At 35.2% G+C, this 22,723-nt stretch overlaps 1 protein-coding gene across 2 annotated transcripts in view; it reads left to right on the forward strand.

The window, feature by feature from the left end:
• Nucleotides 1-22,723, forward strand: part of LOC127834553 (protein SSUH2 homolog) — a 30,830-nt gene that overhangs the window by 6,449 nt on the left and 1,658 nt on the right. The window contains exons 1-7 of one of the 2 annotated variants that reach the window (XM_052360541.1): nt 906-1,258; nt 3,552-3,581; nt 6,546-6,701; nt 7,598-7,664; nt 8,516-8,645; nt 21,945-22,130; nt 22,463-22,629. In XM_052360541.1, coding sequence (XP_052216501.1) covers nt 1,246-1,258; nt 3,552-3,581; nt 6,546-6,701; nt 7,598-7,664; nt 8,516-8,645; nt 21,945-22,130; nt 22,463-22,629 — 749 coding nt within the window. In that variant the 5' untranslated portion in view covers nt 906-1,245. Of the gene's footprint in view, nt 1-905; nt 1,259-3,551; nt 3,582-6,545; nt 6,702-7,597; nt 7,665-8,515; nt 8,646-21,944; nt 22,131-22,462; nt 22,630-22,723 lie in introns of those variants that run through there. The other variant, XM_052360542.1, reaches the window with a different exon arrangement.

Raw genomic sequence — 22,723 nt, forward strand, 5'->3', positions numbered from 1 at the left:
GATTGTTTTCTCATCTTGGAGGCGAAAGTGAAATTCTGCGAGATGGACTGTAACGCGTAATTGTAACAGGGCCACAATTTGTTTCGTTTGAGCATACAGAGAGTAGTCCGGAATTCCTTACACTGAACAGTGCTACATCCTTTGAATTAAGCACATACGCAGTGATGTAGCAAACATTCAGTGGTTGTATCTCGAATCAGCTTATTAAATATTGGAAAATATTCATGCGTGTCTGTTGGCGTTATGTAAAAGTCACTAAGATGAAAACTGAAACAGCTACGCCTAAAAGCGCATTAGTGCTCTATACCTATGTTTATGTTAGCGTTGTTGACACCGTGTGAACTGCTCGGGTAACAAGTAAAGCATAAACAGCAATGTTTATATACTTTTATTCCTCCATATACAAGATACGAAGATTATTGTATATTTTGAAATTGTAAATGGTGTCAAAAATCAAAAGTTTTGTACACGGAACTTTCATTATGAATTTATATTCTTGGTGAGATAGTCATTTGATATTAGAAAAAATATTCCTTTAATATGATGGTGACTGCAAATTTTCTTTATATTAAGTTCTCATTACCATTTTCATCATACTTTCTATGCTTTCAGAACTTCCAAAAGCATGTGGTTTTTATTTTGTCTAAGTTATTTCTATGAAATAATAAGGATGATAAAACGTGCACACAAAACTCGACCCGTGCGCTATGACACACACTTTATAGAGTTGAATGGCGTGTGTTCATTTCAAACTTGCGATTGATTTTGAAAAATGAATTGCGTGTTAAATTATGCAATAGCGAACATCCTCAGAGCCTTCAGCGCTTTGATCTTTAATGCAGTGAATACAATGTAACCGTAAGTGATAGTTTAGTATTCTGTAACCTCAATGATGAACGCTTGGAATGATCATGACATAAATGAGACGCTTTCATAACAAAAGACCGTTCTGGTGAATGTAATGTAACCGTCTAGTTCTTCTTGAATGCTCTGAGCTTTTATGAGTACTTACGTACAGCCAGACCCGGAGGGTCAATAGCTGGGAGTTGGATTATTGCAACTATGTAACCGTCGTGCTAGTCCAAATAATTAGACGTAATCTACGTCGATGTAAATCGACCTCATAATATGAGTCATATTTAAAGGAGTAACCGTCGTGCAAGAGATTGAGTTGGACTAGTGTGGTTAAATACTATCATAATCTTGAGAACAGTCGGATAATTGCGTGATTGTCAAACGTAAGGAATGTCACTTGAAGGTAATACGGACTAGATTTTTGTATCAAACGTCTAAAATATTAAATGGCAAGATTTTTCAACGTGTACAATTTGAAATAAAATCAAAGCTCTGAAGGCCTCCTAGTTGTGTGTTACTTAAAACCATTTAATATAGCTTTTGTTTTCAAAATGAAATTATTGCTTTCTAAATTGCAAGTTTAGATAAAATGCACATATTGACAATATATATGCACTGTTTAACAAGCATACAGTAGCTTAGATTCATATGAGTATTATTGATAAATTTCCTGAGTCCTCCAAATGTCAGCAAAAGGTCCGTAGCGGTAGGATATGCTGAATGACCATTGTATGAATCGCGTTCTGAGAAAACTGGGCAAAATGCATGTGTGTTAGCCGTTAAGTGTCTTCTCAGACTAGCCTGTGCAGTCCGCACAGGCTAATCAGGGACGAAACTTTATGCCAAACTTGATTTCTGGTAAGGAGTGACTTCCTTTAAACTAAAAATACCTTAAAAGCGGAAAGTGTCGTCCCTGATTAGCCTGTGCGGACTGCACATGCTAATCTGGGACGACACTTTACGTACAAACATTGTGCCCAGTTTCCTCAGAACGCGACACTTATTATAAGAATCTGTCTGTATACATTTCATCTATTTCCAATCTTCCAAAATGAAAAAGTTTTGTGGCGTCAAAACTCGATTTTATGTTTTACTATGAATGCAAGTATATCATATAAACTCCATTTTCAAAACATGTATAAACTAGAAATGGCGCGGCCGAGACTGACGCGTATTCTCACGCCGCATGTTTTTAGTAAAATGAGTGAAAAAATACAAATAGTGCACCGTCGCACATGTGCTCTTAATCACCATGTGTGTAAGTTTCAAGGTTGTAGTGCTAATAGTGTAGGAGAAGATAGTGGCTAGGACGGACGGACAGACGGCGGAGATAACCACATAATCCCCACGCTTTTCGAAAAGCGTTGGGATAATTAATTTTACATAAACCTACCCAATTTGAATACATATGTAAGTGAAAACAAATGAATATTTCCGTCTAAGTAAAACGACCAATTGTTCTCAAAAACCATTGAATTGTTTCTTTGTGTAACCTACTGTGTAAGCCTTTAACTACTTTTACTCTTTCTGTTATTACAAGTACTGCAATTTTAATTTAAAACTACAACTTTTAAAAATCACCAAACAAAATCATCTCAAAACATACTTATTAACATATATAAGGATAAAATATATATAGGTAAATATAATCTTAACTATATTTTAATATATTAGGTTAAACAAGCAATTCCTTTAAAATACACAATCAGCGTAAAAATGTTAAGTTAAACAAGAAGTATCTTTAAAAATATATTTGGCTTATATCCTGACTTTGAAATACAGTTAGAAAAATACGTTTTTGAATAATTAAATTGAAATAAAATGTTCAAATGTTGTTGATATTTTCACTTGTTAGTCACATATCCAACCCATGAAATGTGTATGTTATTAAGTGCACTTAGCCACTTACATTTAAACAAGACAATAGTGTTCGTAGAAAAAAAAACAATTACAACGGGAGATCCCGTCATGCTTCCTCACATGGCTTAGTATGAGTTTATCTTCACGATTAAATTACAGAGTACTGACCCTAAAATTCTGCGAGATTGATTATAACACGTAATTGTAACTGGGCAAAAATGTGTGCCTAGGCTATGCATCGTATTAAAATACAAAGAGTAGTCTGGAATTCATTGCCCTGACTTATAGTACCGTACATCCTCTACGCTGTATACAAACGCAGTGATATGGCAAAAATTCTGGGAAATTTCTCTCTTATCAGTAAAAAAATTATTCGCATTGTTTCATTCGGATCTACTGGCGTTATGTAAAGGTAATTTTAAAGTGAAAAGCTGGGTTAAACAGATAAACGAAACACCATTCAAGGTGACCAAGATGGCCAATAGCGATACTTCTCGTTTCACATAATACACTATGAACAATACATGTCATTAGTATTTCAAATAGTGTAGTCGGGCTATGCTATAAAGTCATTAAAGAACTGTAACGTCCAATTATGTAATATTATTAGACTTCTGTTGCTTCATATTTTACTTCATTTATCACATTATATGATGGCATATTGTATTCAGATCACAGGTGGTAAGCGTGTGGCTTATATATATATAAATTAGTAAAGACACCATTTTGAATGAAAAATATTCCAATTAAAACGAACATCAACATCACTGAAAAAAATCACTATCAAATATATTTATATATATAACGAAGTGACTGGTGTGTGTTTCTCTTTACAGGCGAATACAACCCAGACGAAGCACCGACCCGTAAGTTTAACTTACCAATAACTTAAAATTACAGCCTTGTCATCGTCCGTTCAAAAGAAATGTATTTTCTCCCTTAATACTGCACCGATATGTAAGGTTTCAACACTGGCTGTGTTGGATATTGTCGAAATATATGTATGAAGGGGAACGGAATGTGTGGTTTAAATACATTTGGCAACTTGGTGTAATACATTATACGGACCCTATCATTAGATATGTAACCCATGGTGTCCAAGAGTGGACTCTCCCATCCTTCTTAATTGGATCAATTTATTTCCAAAAATTAGGGATGTCTAGTATATTTATTTCTATATTTAGAATATTTCTTACAGAAATTCCTTTAAGCAAACAGCGCAGACCCTGATGAGACGTCGCATCATGCAGCGTCTCATCTGGGTCTACGCTGTTTGCCAAGGCCTTTTTTCTAGACGCTAGGCATAAATGGGTTAAGCTTTCGAACCAATGGCACAATGAATATATTGACCCTAGTAAGGATGAAACAGTTGTATAGACAGGTTTGCGGATACATGTACATACGGCATACACATTTAGAGGGTAGATCAATTCATTTCTATCAGTATATAATTAATAGAACCTGTTAAAAGTCATGAGCTTATGTAAGGAATACATTTCATATGTACATGTAATTAATTTTTAATATGAGTAAGTAATGTACATCTTTATTGTTAATATTAGTATAACGAAAAGTACGTGAATGATGCAAAAGCAGTCCTATTGATATGACATGAATCATTCACATCTGTGATATTCTGCATCGTAGAAAATGTATCAGTGCTCCAGCCAGCTTTTCAAAATAGAGGGGAGCTTCCCCAAAAAGGGCACATTTCACGCGTAATTTTGGAAAATAGGGCATTTGGTTATAAATATACTTAAGTATATACTTTGGTAATACTATATACTTATTAATTGTAAACACTAGTGCATTGGATGACTTCACCAATTGTAAGCTGTTCCTCATTTTGTGTAATGAAATTATAATAAATATATTAGTATTACTATCTACATTTGCGCTAAGGAAAACAACTTAGTAGCCAATTTCCAAACCGACTTGGGCTAGCATCCGACTACACGCATTAGAGATATGTAGATATCATATTTCTTTCCGGTGTGTGTGTTTGTGGGAGGGGGGGGGGGGGGAGGGGGGGAATTTTGATGTTTTTTTTATCATCATTGAACTGCATGTTAATCTTTCAGGTTCCAGTTTCAGCATCAGTGGCCTTTTAAAAGAAAATTAAATGAAGAAAACATGAAATAAAATCAAGGGTTTCACTGGGTCAAAAAAACGTTGTGACTGTCACTAATTAAATTCGTTGCTTTAAATACTTTTGAGCCAATGTTTGTCCACAATAATAATATTAATTAAAACAAAAATCTATATTGACAAATTTAAAGTCGAAACAATGATCAATGTCATCCAGTCTGGAGATTTAAATGAAACATTGTTATTGTTAATAATAGGATATATTTATTTCACAACATGTTATTTCAACTAATGTCAACAACGTTGACAGTTTTGTTAGGTCGCGAAAATATATGACAATATCAACATTACATTTTACTTGCAGAGTGATAAATCCTCCTTCCAAACAAGTTCTTTATTTGTTGAAATAACAAATGTCTGCCCCTATTCATGTTAAAATTCATCATGATTGAGGACAGACAGTGTTTTAAAGTTCAGAAATACAAATTCAAACACAAATATGTTTCCATTCCGTAATTTCGGACTTAAAAATAACCGCATATTCGCATTAAAAAAAGATGATTAATTTTAAAATGTTAATAGGTATTTTGAATTAAAAATCAATATTTTTGCAAACAAAAAAATATAGCCAAAGAATTCAAAAGTTTAAAAAAATCAATAGTGCTGAGTTTGATTTCATTCAGTGTGATTGTGCCTATCAAAAGCGTGACCTCTGAGATAATCTTTCACAGCATGTTACTATCTTCTGCAACAAAAGGCAAATTAGTGATCTGATAACAAACCATGCCCTTGGGGCTTGTTTGTTCACAATGTGTTGACTTATTACACCACAGGCAGTCATGCAAGGGTGTTATCTGTGTATTCATGTCAATGATTCTGGCGATTTATTTGGCCTGAAAGCAGGAATTTAGAGATCAGAAGGGCATTTGACAGAAAAATAGAGGGGCGCTTTTTAAGTGGGCAAATTTTAGAGGGGCGCAGCGCCCCTCTATTTATTGCTAGCTGGAGCACTGTGTATTATTACTAAATTAATTGATTCCCCTTTGATTGATAATGCTTGGACTTGTCTTTGTATTTTGTACTTCTTGATGGATTTACCAAGAGTTCATGTGCATGCCTACTGTTGTCATTATTACTGTCTATGCCATCATTTAACTCCACTGCACGTGTTTCACACATCAGCATATTAGCCGCGTTCTGAGAAAATTGGGCATAATGCATGTGCGTAAAGTGTCGTCCCATATTAGCCTGTGCAGCCTGCACAGGCTAATAAGGGACGACACTTTCCACTTTTATGGTATTTTTAGTTTCAATGAAGTCCCTCCTTACCGAAAATCAAGCTAATGCATGAAGTGGCGTCCCTGATTAGCCTGTGCGGACTGCACAGGCTTATCTGGGATGACACTTTTAGCACATGCATTAAGCCCAGTTTTCTCAGAACAAGGCTCATATAAATAACATATAAATATTTTAATAGACGCATGTAACAATTATATGTATACATTGGGTTCACCATCTTGATTATTTAACCAAGTATGTTTAATGTTATAGATGTGCGGATCATTTAAAGTCTAATTGATTAAAAGACATTACATTTGTGCGACTTTTTGCAGCATGTGGTAAGCTGACGATGATACATCACTACATAGCAGTTTACATAAAGTAAATGTGCGCTACTTTAGCATAATAATGATAAATTGCAAGACCGTTTTTCAGCTATGGATGTATCCTTTTGTTGGCAGAGTGGGTGAAGGGGGCGGGTGATGAGATTGAGAAGGGAGGGGATAAACCCCCAAAGGCAGGAAAAGGCCGCAAGGGGAAAAAACCGAAAGACCAGAAAGCGCACCCTGATTTCGATGATCTTCCCGGATACGGCGGACTTGCCTTTGGAAACGACAGTAATGTCATATTTGAATATAATGTATTTGTAGCCTTTTGTTTTTAATATAATTTACCAGAAAGATGATAAACTCTAAATCTTTTTCTCGAATTATTATGAAACTTAAGTGAGCATTAAATGTGAGATCAGAGTAAGGATGTGAAGTTATTGTAAAGTCCTGGCCCCGCATTCACAAAACGATTTTGCAATCGAAAATCGATTTTAGCTGACGTCCATTTTCATTTTTGCCTATCAATTACAACGGAAATCCATTCTCAATGACAAGCAAAATAGATTTTCTATTACAAAAAATGTTTTGTGAACACGGGGCCAGAACAAAACAATATAGACAATTCCATGGCCCGTTCATTACTTTCATGGTAAAATCAAGAACAGCACATTTAGACAATGGCTCGGAGATGGTTGAGAACGTATGGCACGTCACCACTTTCAGTGTAAAGTCTGGAACAGCACATTTAGACAATGGCGCGGAGATGGTTGAGAACGTATGGCACGTCACCACTTTCAGTGAAAAGTCTGGAACAGCACATTTAGACAATTGCGTGGAAGTGGTTGATATCGTTAGGCACGTTCACCACTGTCAGTGTAAAGTCTAGAACGGCACATTTTAGACAATGGCGCGGAAGGGGTTGAGAACGTATGGCACATTCATCACTTTCAGTGTAAAGTCTAGAACAGCACATTTAGACAATGGCCTGGAAGTGGTTGATATCGTTAGGCACGTTCACCACTTTCAGTGTAAAGTCTAGAACAGCACATTTTAGACAATTGCGCGAAAGTGGTTTAGAAAGCATTGAGTCTTCACATTGTTTTCTAATCTGACTTAAAATTGTGCATACCCCTAACCCTTATACAATAAAAGAGCTTCGCTGAAAATATCGCGCTTGATTTCAGCTGAGTTTAAGCCTCCTTCCCCGCCGACCGCTCCCCAGGGATCGCCTCCACCCATGGTGTTCACAGAGTGAGTCGTATAGTATGATAATGTTTGTGTTTTGTATAACTTTCTCTCTCATTCATGGTCAGTAACGGTTTGACTCACGACTTGTTCTGTCTGTAATAGGGGTTTCAGTTTAATGTGTGTACTTGTTGAAGACATTTCCACCTACATCATTTGTAATGAAATGTATGAGGTTGAGTTTTCCGATAAGATCTAGTGAACGTTACTTATAAGTAAAATACAAGCACCAAATTAACCCATTTATGCCTAGTGGACTCTGCCATCCTTCTAAATTGGATCAATTTATTTCCAAAATAAGGGATGTCTAGTATTTTTATTTCTATATTAAGAATATTTCTAACAGAAATTCCTTTAAGCAAACAGCGCAGACCCTGATGAGACGCCGCTTCATGCGGCGTCTCAACAGGGTCTGCGATGTTTGCCAAGGCCTTTTTTCTAGACGCTAGGCATAGATGGGTTAATATTATAATTTATTTTATCCATCTTTTGCTGGAATAATTAATACTTTGTTATTACATATTATTCAATACATTCCAATTTCATATGCCATGAAGGTTTATTTTCTCCATTTTTTTAGAATAAATGAATCGTATTTTATGTCATATACTTAGTTCTTTTTCGCTCAAGTGAAAATGAAAATAATTGTCTCCCTTTCTTGTTATGATATTACGCGAGCATCGTTCTGAGAAAACTGGGCTTAATGCATATGCATAAAGTGTCAGGCTAATTAGGGACGACACTTTCGCCTTAACTAAATATCTATAAAGAAGAGACTTTCTTTAAACTAAAAATCCTAGGTTAATCCGGGATAACACTTGACGCATATGCATTAAGCCTATGGACTTTTCTTGCAGCACGGCGAAGCTGACTGAGGAAGACTGCAAGAAAGCGCTGGAGAAGTTCGTAGCGGACAACCTCTGCTACGGCAGCAAGCCCGCCAAAGAGATGAAGATCACCTCACACAAGGGATGCACAGCTCTACACGTACGTACAGATGTTGTTCGGTCAATTTTATTTGTTACATGCACGCTTGGCTATTTTTCATATTATTTGTATTGTTTAGTTTTTAAGTGTGATGGAATTCTTCTTGCATTTCATGTTTTGTTTCACGCTTGTTGGTATTTCTTATTTTGAAAGGCTTTATATGCGCACTGGGGTATTTATCATACTAGTATTTCAATATTTCGTAAGAGGGAAATAATCATATTTTAAGTTTTTGGTTTTAAATGTGAAGTTTTGTTCCTCATATTTTAATGTTTTTAAATCACGCTTGGGGATATCTGTAATATTTCCGGGTTTTAAGGGCGCTGGAGTATTTATCAAAAATAATTTTAACGCCCTTCGATATTTTCATATTTCAAAGGTTATTTATTGTTTTGCGCAGCACTCATTTGGATACGCTCGGTGCGTACGTACGGATGAGCCGTGGATGAGGTGGTTGGTGCGGCAGTTGAGTATGGAATCGTGGGTTCAATGATGGTTCTGATACACCAGGTGCATGGTGTGGTAGGGTGAGTTATAAGGAGCACTTAAACTGCTTTGCTATATGCTAGCTTTTATAGTTACGCGGTAGAGTGTCTGCCTTATAACTGAGAGGGCCCAGGTTTTATCCCTATTGTTGTCGGGGATTTTTCTATCTGGGTTACATTGCGCCCAAATGTTAATAACCCAACATGGTTGTTTGTCTATATGAAGTCCAAGTGATATCATAGCAGAATGAAATTCGCGTAAGAATTTCAAAAATGGAGGGGGTGTATGACTGTATAGAAGGGTAAGGTTTAAAGAGCGCTTATACTGAATCGCTATATGAGCTTGCTTTTATAGCGATGCGGTTAAGTTTCTTCCTTAGACACGAAGGGCCCGGATTCAATCTTTCTTGTAGTCAGGGATATTTCTAGTTGGATCACTTTCCGGCAAATTTAAATAACCCACATATCGCCTGATCAGAGCAACACTGTTCCAACTCTATTTTTCAAAATTGTTCAGGAAGTAGAAAAAACTTGCCTTTATGTATACTATTTGAGATCCAACACATTTTTTGTCTTATATTTTTTCAACATATCATTTCAATATATTATTCAACATAAATGAAATAATATTACAAACTATAAAAAAGATATTAATCATTATTGGAGTTAAAACAGTTTTCTCACTATAAATTTTAGCAATTGGGAACTTTTGTTTGGTGCAAAACTGTTCTAACTCAAGTTAGAACAGTTTTCCACTTATAAAATTAGGTTGTTTGGTAATAACATTTCAGTGCAAAACTGCTTCTTGGTTATTTTTCTTAAAAAAGAAGTTCTCAAACATGGAAAATGAATAAACATTTCCAAATAATAAAATCGAGGGTCGAAACATTAAAACATTACAATACTGTGAACATTTTATATCCTTAACAATTTATAACATGAACTAGTTTCTATTTGAATTTCATAAATCATATACTTCATATATTTTTTTGTACTTTATATATCTATACCATTGTATTATGTGAATTTTAAGCAAGACATCAAACTTGGAATGGACATCATTTTTTTGTGATTTTCTCAAACAAAACTGTTTATTTCATGTTCTAAATGTTTTTGTTTTTAAATATTCTATCTATAGGTTTAGTATAATAAGAACTTTTCCATAAACAGTAATGGCATTTTTATCAGTTTGAATGTTGTTTCTTTAAATGCTTTCATGCTTGCATCAGTTTCATCTTTTTATGATAGCAAAAATCCAATGAAACACCGTTTTCAAAGTAAACTCAATTTATTTGATGCCAGTCGATTTGTGTCTATTTTACTTACATTTTAGTCTATGGTTGATGTCTTATTCCAACTTCAAATATAAATATTTTCTTTCATTCCTTTAATTTTAACCATTTTATAGATTCATCCACATCAATATATTGGAATTTAAGAAATATTATTCTATACATCTTTAGTTAGATGTATCAATGGTGTAAAAATTGCGTTCATTTAGGATAATTTTTTATACATTTACTGAAGTATGAACTATTTTTTTCGGCGTAGCTGTTTAACGTCATTTTTGACCTTAGATGACCTTCTTTCATGATAGGTCCGAAATGAATAAACCCGAATTGTGCATTGGCTAATTGGTAAACATTAGTAGTCTGGTTCCCAGACTAAAACATTGGATGCATATCATTTGAACTGAAATATGAATATATTGTAAATTACATTTAAATTACAATAAATTAAAAACTGTCATGGCACAAAACATTCTCTAAACATTACATCGAAATGATTCTCCTTAGTTTACGAAGCAGTACAGTATTAATCACATGTCTTTACAATTAAAAGAATCTATTGTTTACATGCCGTTGCGGCCACACTAAACACTACAAAAACAGGCTAGATTGCACTTTACAGGTACGCAGTTGTTTACCACTATCGACAAAGCGGTGGTTTGGGTGCGGTAGCCCGCGATACTACATATTCCAACATTATGTTCATAGTATTTCAGTGGCGAATATGTTTTCTTTTCCTATTGAAACTAATGTATTACTCGTTCAATTATGAAAACCTAGTCATTACAATCCTTATTGACAATAAAACATGCAATTTCACCTCTTCTTGTTCTTCATTTGTATTTGTTAATACATTAAAATATATTATCTTATTATCACTCACTACTTTATTAAAATACATGGTCGCTTCATTCCATCTCCTTTCACTGGTCGCAAACATTACAACATCAACGCCTTATATCTTTTTAAAGATATTTCTTGTTTAACTTAAATAAATAAGCTCTGGACATTATGATTTTGTAGTTTGTTCTTGAGTCACTCTACATTTTCGGACATCCCAATTTTAGACAAAATAATTATGCTTCGTGACTTATTTTCCGGACGTACTGGTTTTCGTCCATAATTTTCGGACAGTTAATTTTAAAATGCCATTTTATCAGAATTCTTCCCTTCTGCGCTTCTTGTGACACTTCTGGTGATCATGCGTTTTTACAACCGGATAAAGGTAATAAAACTTGGCAGACAAATGCCTTAATGCATTATGTCCATTACATTTGCGTTATTGGGTAAATAACTTTGTTTACCGGTAATAGATAATGGTTTCACCCAACAGCTTAAGTAAATCATATAAAAAACAATGTACACTTTATGGCGTGGTATTTGACAAGAACGTGCTGTCATTCATTTAAACAATTGACTCTTTACACATTGCATACCGGTATCCGATCGTCAATTCAATGTTTTTAGAGTGTCTCTAAATTTTCAGAAACTTGTATATCTGAATATTATTTTAATTTAAATATTATGTTTAAGTGTCCAAAAACTTTAAAGTAATTACGGTATTTAAAATAAAACTATTTTTCAAATGCAGATAACAATTTAAATAACTGAACTGAGGCTACACTTTTTGTTTAGTGCATTGTTGAAACAATGTAAGTGAATGGTTACTTTTCCGAAAAAGTAATGAAGCTAAATACTTGATCGTTTTTATCATCAATGAATCAAACCTTATTTCACATTAATTGTGTAGTCACAAGTGTTATTTTGCATGTTCGTCTATGTTGTATATTTTCTCTAAGGAATCATACGACTAATATTAGAAACTGTTATTTTGAGTCCCAAGATATAAGAAGTTACGCCCTGACGACTTCTGCGGAAAACCCATTCACAGTGGTTAACACAATGATAAAAGCATCATGATGATGAGGCTAGTTATCTTGAGCACCATATATGTTTTAATGTTTAATGTAACAAGCAAAGTTTACAAAGTACTTTTGGTAATGAATGAATGCAATTAATATATTTGACTTAATTTATGGAATAAGCACAGGTTTATCTTGGTATGATGCTTTTTTTCTCACTGATTGGTACCATGCTCAACAATGTGACATAGATGTATTACAGTCAACAATATTCCTATGCAAATTTCTCACCAATATTGCTAATAATCAAGTTTATTCTTAGGACAATAAGTTGAAAAACCACAATAGGAATTTTCATCAAGGACACAATTTTTAATTCTAAACAAGTATTGCAAGAATTATTTTGAACCTGCTATATTATCCCTAATGTCCTTGGTCAGGCAATATTACAACTTGAGCAAAGCAAATCTTTAATAAAAACTGTTATTGAGAATAAATTGTGTACAAGAGCATGAATTGGTCATACCTTTTATATGACTTAATGCGACAGAATAAAAACGGTTTCTTAAAAAATGCCTACATAGGAAAAAAAATGTGTGAACACAAATTGAAGCTAACTTCAAGGTTCCATAACTCAAGAAAATGTCTGACTGCAACCTGCTCTTATTTAAAATAAGGATATCCATAAAGACAAGAAATATTAACTAAATGTTCTGCAAACTCCTAACATGTGATTTAATTCAGACATCTTCATAGTCATTATGTTTTGTTGATTTCCAGCCAGTAATTATGGAGAAATAGACTAGCAAGATACTACTAATAGTCCTACTTCTACTGCTACTACTAAACTACTACTAATAATAAAGTAATAATTATAATTGTAATAAAACTGATAATTTTTAGAATTAATTAATTTAAATAGTATTGTTATTATTGTTACAAGTATTGTAATGAGATTCCGTTTTTAATGGTATTGAAAGGTTTAAAAAACACATTCAAAGTGTAAACAATTGCTATGGATATAAATGTCTAATACAAATTCATGTATATATCAAAAGTGACACCATAGTTTTAGTATGATGTCATTATTCAAACAAAGTATACGGTAAAAATTAAATCTACGACAGTATTGCACTGAAAATGTAAGTGATTCTGGCCATTTTCTTATGTGCAACACTGTTCCAACTCAAGTTGGAACAGTGTTGCACTGATCATTACAGCTAAATTGAGTTAGAGCAAAATGCCAACTGGCCCTTTTTGGCCCCAATTTTAAGAATTTTGTTGAAATTCATTTTGAATAATGTGTATTTATTAAAACCAGTTACAAAAATATGAAAATGTCATTTTTGTAAAAAAATGGAGTTAGAACAGTTTTGCGCTGAACAGGCGATATGCTTGTTTTTCTGTTTGACGTTAGAGAGATTGAATGGCAGAAGGATGTTCATGGAAGGATTTCAAAACTCGATGTGTTGTATACAGTAGTGTGAGGTTTAAGGAACACTAATACATTCTTGCTATATGAGCTTGCTTTTATAGTGACACGGTAGAGTGTCTACCTTAGAACCAAAAGGGCCCTGGTTCAATCCTCAGGGTAATCGGGGATTTTCCTAACTGGATTTAAGGGTGCCTAATGCAAATAACCAAAATCTGGTCGTTTATCTGTACGACGTCCGGCAAATTACATGGCAGACAGAAATTTGTGGAAGAATTTCACAAATGGGTGGGATTTGCGTGGTAGGGCGATGAATGAGGAGCACTTTTACTGCCTTGCTAAATGAGCTTGCTTTCATAGCGACGCGATACAGTGTCTGCCTTAGACACGGGATAGACTTGGTTCAATAATCATTGTAGACATGGGTTTTTTCCAGCTTGTTCACATTGGTGTTATCGAGCACTCTTAGTACCAGCAAACAACAGATTTAAAGTGCCAGTCATTGAAATTAGGAGCTCGCACACACACAAAAACCTGATTTACACAATTATTTACAATTATTGATTGACAGAGCGTATGCCTACGTTTTAACCGTAAGGCTGCACAAATGATCCTTTTTAAAAATACACAACAATCTAAGAAACTGCGCCTATGAATTCTAAAAAACTACATAAGACAAATCAGGACATTTAAGTCATAAAACATGAAGAAAGTCAAACATTTGTTTGTAAACTTTAAGAAAATGTTCGTTTGCAAGACAAAACATTATTGGGGAAAAAAAAAATGTTCTTGTTTATCTTAACATGCTCTTCTGCGTACAATCAACTAACACAATTATTATTTGTGTATATAAACATAAACTATATAAAAAAGATTAAATCAAGATCACCTATTAAATTACTTAGATGCTGTTTTATATGCTCTCGAGAGTTTAATGGGCACTGTTTCAGGTATTAAACACTCACTAGACAAAGTACTTTATTTAATGGTTTAATACACACATGCAAAATCACATGCTGGTTAATAAAATGTTAGAACAATTTCAGCCCTGTAGCAGCGATTTTCTTTGAGTTACGCAATACAATTTTACACTAGAATTTTTCAAATAAAAAGGGGCCATAACATCGGTTATGTTGAAAATATCCGAACAAAAATATGGATGTGCACTTGTCCACATGATTTTAATATATTTGCAAAGTTTCATCCCTCGAGCACCAATACGTTTTGAGTTACGCTCGACACAAACAATTGGGACGGAGGGAAAGTGGGACAGATGGAATATAGGACGGGAGGAATTACGGGAAAAGGCGAATCTTAATCTCCACCCCCCCCCCCCCTCCATCGCCCCCCCCCCCCCTCCATCGCCCCCCTCCCCCTCATAAAGTGGCTGCATAAGAAGTAGCCGTAAACCGCCAATGCGTTCCCGACTTGAAGCACACGTGAAGGTATCAAGTGCATGAACGAAATTCAGCAAACATAGATTTTGGAGCTGAAAATATGTATATTTTGCTGTGCTTACTTTCTCACAAAGAATGTACATCCTTTCATAAGCCGATCAATTTCTTTAATTAATAAAAGTTCTAATTGCAAAATAAAGCCAATAATGAATAAGAACTCATTCTTTGCTCCATTCATTCTTTGAAAGATTTTTTAAATCTATAACATGTTAGGCTCCGGCATTGAGAAGCTACCGTTAAGAATTGAATGTCCGATCAACGCTTATTGATTATGCATAAAAAAGCTATGTTTGAATGGAATTCACATGAACTCTAGCGTCACCGGTAATGCACAAACAGATCTTATACCTTCTGGATTTTCTAGCATCAATAATTCAAATATCTGTTAAACGCTGAATAAAACTGCGCATTTCTGCTCTATTGTGGTCCGCAATCAATGATTGATAATAAATAATATATTATTATTGGCCTTACATATCATGTAAACTATATACTGAACAAACGGATTTTTTACTAAATACATGTAAAAAATTACGGTAAGCAAACAAAATATGGTTATTTTAAGTCGTTAAACTTTGCAAATTTATCGACTATGAGTACAGAATCCGAAACTTGCTGTTTAAGTTAATTAGGTTTTGCGCACTTGGTATCACACATGTAAATATATTCGAAATATACTGTTCATATATACATTTCCACTTTTTAATATACATTTCCTTGTCATTAAGCTGGAATTAACACCTGCCTTTGAAAGAAACCAATCACTCTGGTCTAAGACAAATAAAGGCTAGATTATTTTCCTATCCATTGCTTCCAAACCAAGCCGGTTATGCGAATACTTAAATAAAGGATGGCACTACGATAACAGTGAACATCAAAAGCCACGCGAAAAAGGCGAATTCTTCAGCTTTTTGCATGTATGTTCTATTCATTGGGGTTTCATGCACGGAATTTTTATGGGCTGATTTATGGTATTGCACTTCGTATTACGAAGAAAGAAACTCAAGGAAGAATAGTGGGTTATGTGGTAAAAGGGATAAAATTCCATCAAAAATAAATCAGCATGTAGTTGATAATCGGTGTATATTTCAACAAAATAAAAAATACTAAGAAATGAATCAAGAACGTGTTCACTTTTCAAATCAAAAGATCAAAAGTCTTTTAATGTTGCAACATTTTAGTTTTTTAGTTTACCGACGTATTTGAGAATATTTAACTGTTTCAACACTTCTTTAGCCGATCATCTCCATGACCATGGCATTCCTGTTCCCGATAAAAAGACACTTTAAACAGATATAAAACCCTATTTTTAGACAACCTGAAATGCAAAATTGCTGTTGAATACTGTAATAGTAGACAGGCGATAATACAAAATTGTTGTATTGACGTTAATTAAAAACGAATCCCCGAAATTTGTTCTTATCCCTTTGGAACATGAGCATGATTTTGTTTTTAATTGCATGTTTAATTAAAACACATTAAATCTTACCATTTTAGCGTTTCAATTTATTTTTATGCCCCCAAGGAGGGCATATAGTGATCGGACTGTCTGTCTGTCTGTCTGTCTGTCTGTCTGTCTGTCTGTCTGTCTGTCTGTCTGTCTGTCTGTCTGTCTGTCTGTCTGTCTGTCTGTCTGTCTGTCTGTCTGTCTGTCTGTCTGTCCGTCCGTCCGCCTGTCTGTCTGTTAAAACAAATTTGTCGGTCGGTCGTTTGGTCGGTCGGTCGTTCTGTCTGTCTGTCTGTCTGTCTGTCTGTCTGTCTGTCTGTCTGTCTGTCTGTCTGTCTGTCTGTCTGTCTGTCTGTCTGTCTGTCTGTCTGTCTGTCTGTCTGTCTGTCTGTCTGTCTGTCTGTCTGTCTGTCTGTCTGTCTGTCTGTCTGTCGGTCGGTCGTTCGGTCCGTCCGTCTGTCCGTCACACTTTTTTTTAAAGTTCTCATAACTTGTATGTCGCTTCAGGTGTAGCCTTCATATTTGATATGCATGTATATATGGACAAGGCCTTTCCAAACGCACACAAATTGTGACCCTTTTGACCTTGACCTTTAAGTATGGGTCCGCGTTGAGGTTTCGAAATCTGCGTTTAGGTTTCGAAAAATGCTCATAACTTCTATGTCGCTTCAGATGAAACATTCATATTTGGTAAGCATGTGTATGTGGACAAGGCCTTTCCATACGCACACACATTTTGACCGCTTTGACCTTGAATTTAGGGTCCGCGTTTAGGTTTCGAAATCTGCGTTTAGGTTTCGAAAAAGGCTCACAACTTTTATCAAAGCGTTTTTCGGGGGCATATGTCATCCTATTGAGACAGCTCTTGTTCTTATATCGACTTTTACTTTAAAGCATATATACATTTCCTCTCGATGTCTGCTTTCTTGGTATTGCATCGTCACTTACGCCGGTCTACAACATATCAGACTTCCAAATTGTGAAACGTCTCTGTTATCCGACGTGTCCGTTATCGGGAATCAAATTGTCTACAACACCATGCATACCACCTAATAAACAATGTCATATATATTTTGAATATTATTATTATTTAAATATTTTAAGCGCAATACTTGATCTACATGCTTCAATAGCAAACAATAGTAAACAATTTGGTAAGAATAGTAACAGCATAAATAAATTCGTTTCGAGTTTGCGACAAAACTCTCTGTTAACCTATGTGCTCTTTATCGGCAAAGACCTATAGAATATGTATTTTATAGGTCTTTGTTATCGATAATCAAATTGTCTACAACATCATGCAGACCACCTTTTGAAACATGCTTTATCTTCCTTTATATGTCATTGAGTGTAATCAACATTTCAGTATTTAAAGCACAGTAATTACCCTTCATGTTGGAATAACAAACACTTGAGTGCAGTATTTTATGTATTTCTTTAATGTGATCATTTAGTTTATGTTGTTTGTCAATGGAATGTTCTCATTTTTCAAAAAATTTCCATTCTGTATTAAAATTCTTCTTCACAATACAAAGAGATGTACTATGTATTAACTTCACCATGTACCGTGTCCCAAAAACTAATATTAAGGATATAAGTTTATATAAAAATGAGGAATCTACTTTTCGCGCGTGGCTTTTCTTTTTTTCTTTTATAAGGTACCATCCGTTATCCAAGTATCCGCATTTCCAGCGTCCAAACATTATTATCATCAAAACTACCTGTTGTTGTATCTATAACTTGCCATATGTATGTGCAGATATCTAACATGACGCAACATGCCTCACCATAAACCGGTTATATATGTTTTGTCACCTGTTATATGTGGAATGATGGGCATATTGCCTTTTTCCCTGAATAAGGCATATTTATATCATGTCGATACAACAAATAGTTCAGTCAAATATTTTTTCACGTGCTAGAGGCATATCGATCGGAATGCGGATTAATATTCTCAATATCAGACCATTCATATAAAGTATTAGTAAAATATTTCTGTTTCGTTTTTTTGTTTATTTAAACCATCGATATGCTCCGAAACAAAAAAAGGAGAAACAGATAACGTTGTCTTTTTCTTTTTTATTCGGTATAATTGATTCAAAATGTGTAGCGTAGCAACAACGCGAAAACGACGCACTTGATGGATTAGTAAACTCGATCATGAAAACGAGATTTCCCACGTATCGCTTAGTTCACAACTATATATATGTTTATCCAAACATTTGTTTGATTTTCTTTGTTAACATTCAGTAAATATTTGTTCACTGTTAACAATCAATTTTAAATATGAAATACGTGATCTTTTTGTCAATTCAAGTCAGGGATTTGCGGGCAGATATATGTAAATACATAGATACAGCCCTTGTTTACTTATTATTGCCCAGCGAAATGTCTTATGATCTGTCATAGCATGGTATTGAAAAAAAAAGCGTGGGATGTGGTTGAAATACAAACAATAAAAGCTGAAGTTATTCCACAAATAACATACCGAGTGGACATTTGTGATTAAATTGTTGGAATGTTTATTTTCACAATAACAAGACGGATCTGGGTCTATTGAGGTCAATTCTAGGTCACATTGTCAAAACTTAAAACAAAAACACCTTCAGACATATATTTGTTGCACTATATAAAACGAATATCTGATATATACGTTCAGAATCGGATAACCGAGATGAAAAAAAAACTTACAAAAGGGGTAAAAACTACTGCATTAATGGAAATTTTAGATTTCAACCTTCTCTCAATGTTGCAAAATTAAGATTCGAGTTGACGCGTTTAAAAGTATCTGCTCACATGCTTGAAGTAAAAGCAGGGCGATGGCACAGGCCTTAAAAGACGCCTATGTATGAACACAGAAAATGTAAACACTGTAACGTTCTCGGAGATGAGTTCCATTTCTCACTCGAACGATAGCTGTTTATTTTGAATTTGCATGTCTTAAAATTCGCCAATTCGTGTATAGTTATTTTTAAATTATATTGCTCCAAATTAGATATTTATATGCATGTATGGCATTGACCACTGTTGTCTACATTTTGTATCATATGAATGTGTACTCATGGGCTTAAAGTCTGAAGTATTCGGAAATAAAGCCTAAAACCACCTATAACTGCGAGCAGTGTGTTAAAGCTCTGTGCGGCGCCTTATTCAAATGTGCATTTTTTTATGAAGAATTGCTGTTCCATATGCAAAATTAAACCATGCAATTTGTTTCAAATGTTTGTTTAACTCTTTAGGGAAATGCGAAAATAATCTACCCGTTATGGAAACAACACAATAAAAGCGACCAGTTTGAAACGTTGTAGAGTGTATACGATCCAGTATTGTTATATGATTTAAAATGAAATCACATAAAACAAAGCAAAACGTGTGTGCCAAAGAACAAGGTCACAAACTTTACTAGAGCCCTGAAAGAAATGTACTTAAATTAAGAGGTGGATGCGATAGTGGAGATGGATTTGAGAATTACAAATTGGTGAGGCATCCGCATCAAATATCATGCAAACTATGAGTTTAACGATATCTAATGGGCTGTGTTCATCGCATGACACCACCTTTTGGTGGACCAGGATTCCGGAGATTGTCGATGTATCACTATTGTGGGCGTACTTATATGAAAACTGGCTAGGGTTAACAACTTGCATGGAATATAAATGAATTCAAGTTTCAATGACATTAGAAACTTGTATATGTTCATACAATGTTATTTATGTATTGGAAACCCTGTAGGAATAGTATTATTGGGTACGAATTGGGTATTTACTTATGATTCCACTAAATAACTAATACAATTTATTTAAATATTGCTATGTAAAGTAAGTCTTACTTTAAATGACATAATGGGTAGACGAAAACCTTGATCTGTCCGTATGTATGTATGAAATGAATATATTTCTGATAAAAATTGTATCACGTTGATTTTATTATATTGTATTTAAATTAAAGAACAGATAATGATGAACCAGACATTCCTGCATTCAGTCACTCAGGCAATCAATAACGAGCGAATTAGTAAATAAGTTTTTTGCTTTTTTAATTGAGTGGGCTAAAATGCTAACCGATTCTGTAAAACTTGCCCTCGGTGTATACATAACACAGGTCCGATTTTTATACGCCCGTATAAAATACGGGACGTATTATGTGAAACCCCTTGGCGGCGGGCGGCGGGCGGCGGGCGGAAGGCATCACTTTGTCCGGACTCTAATTCAAATTGTATTCATCCGATCTTCACCAAACTTGGTCAGCAGTTGCATCTAGTTGATATCTAGGCCAAGTTCGAATATGGGTCATGCCGGGTCAAAAACTAGGTCATAGGGTCAATAAGTGCATTTTCAAAGGGGCCACTTTGTCCGGACTCTATTTCAAATTGTATTCATCCGATCTTCACCAAACTTGGTCAGCAGTTGCATCTAGTTGATATATAGGCCAAGTTCGAATATGGGTCATGCCGGGTCAAAAACTAGGTCATAGGGTCAATTAGTGCATTTTCAACGGCGCCACTTTGTCCGGACTCTAATTCAAATTGTATTCATCCGATCTTCACCAAACTTGGTCAGTAGTTGCATCTAGTTGATATCTAGGTCAAGTTCGAATATGGGTCATGCCGGGTCAAAAACTAGGTCACAAGGTTACTTAGTGCATTTCAAGCATTTAGCATGGTGTCCGCTCTCTAATTGAAGTAGTTTGCATCTGATCATCACCTAATTTGGTCAGAAGTTGAGTCTAGATGATATGTAGATCAAATTCGAATATGGGTCATGCCGGGTCAAAAACGAGGTCACGATCGGACACATAATGAATTTCAAGCATTTAGCATGGTGCCCGCTCTCTAATTGAAGTAGTTTTCATTTGATCTTCACCAAATTTAGTCAGATGTTACATCTAAATGATATCTAGGTCAAGTTCAAATATGGGTCATGCCGGGTCAATAACTAGGTCTCGAGGTCACTTAGTGCATTTCAAGCATTAAGCATGGTGTCCAAAACCTCCGAACGGGCGTATCTTGTGACAGTTTGGCACTCTTGTTCATTTTATTCCTATCGTATGTGAATTGGATGGCGTTCACTATATCGGACAGGTAGGGCTGCCTCTGGATAGACACCTCGGATTCTTCCACAACATGAGACTACGCCACTAGGCAATAGATAGTTGAAAATATTAACTATACAATATCAAAACTAATGTTAAGTTTAATGAGTCTAGTAAGTAAATTAGGTAAAAGTGCTGCCGGGACCTTACGTATTGAATCACGTATTGAATCATCATGCGCGGAGGAACTTTGCAAACTTCAAAATATATGCGTATTTTATTTAACTTAATTTCAGTACAAACTAGAGACGTTTACTGAAAATCGCTCCACAAAGAAGAAGAAGGTTCCTTACAAGGGAGGCCACGTTGACGGCCCCGAAAATGGAGAGCCCCCGGCTCCCTGGAGCATACCTTGTCAGTGCAAGGCAGAGTTCAAGGACGAGCAGGTCAAGAAGGAGGTCCCCCATACCGCTAAGGTCAAGGTGAGTTTCCTTGCGCCGTAACATTCAAGTTTGTTTTCTTATTTTTCCCATTATGCGTTAGAGTTCTTAATCTATAAGACTATTTTGGTAAATAATCACAATGCTTTAAAAATATCATAACATATTTTAGTCTGAAGGCAGTTAACTGATGGTTTGAATGAAGATTTTAACTAATATTCATTAATTTAAGTGAAAACTGGTTGTTCAACAAAAACAACTCCGCTACTGTATACATCCTATTGAACTAGACATATTTCTAACCGAATCTCCATTCAGCCGTCATATTCATTGCTATTTCGCGTTCAATCTACACGCGCTTCTCTCTATTTCAGAAATGCAAGGACTGCAAGGGGCGTGGCTGGGAGAAGTGTGACGAGTGCGAGGGGTGGGGCCGCGTCGAGTGTGAACACTGTGACGGGACAGGTCACGTGGCTACACAGGACCAGGATGGGAACGAGGTCCAACAGAACTGCCCCTTCTGTATGAACGGACAGAAATCGTAAGCATTGTAACTAGTCACTAAAAAATGGGCCAAGTTGAGAACAGTGTTCCAAGCATAATTGTACAATCAAACAAATGTAAACAACGTTTAT

The sequence above is a fragment of the Dreissena polymorpha genome, chromosome 6 (genome assembly GCF_020536995.1).
Source record: "Dreissena polymorpha isolate Duluth1 chromosome 6, UMN_Dpol_1.0, whole genome shotgun sequence".
NCBI lineage: Eukaryota > Metazoa > Mollusca > Bivalvia > Myida > Dreissenidae > Dreissena > Dreissena polymorpha.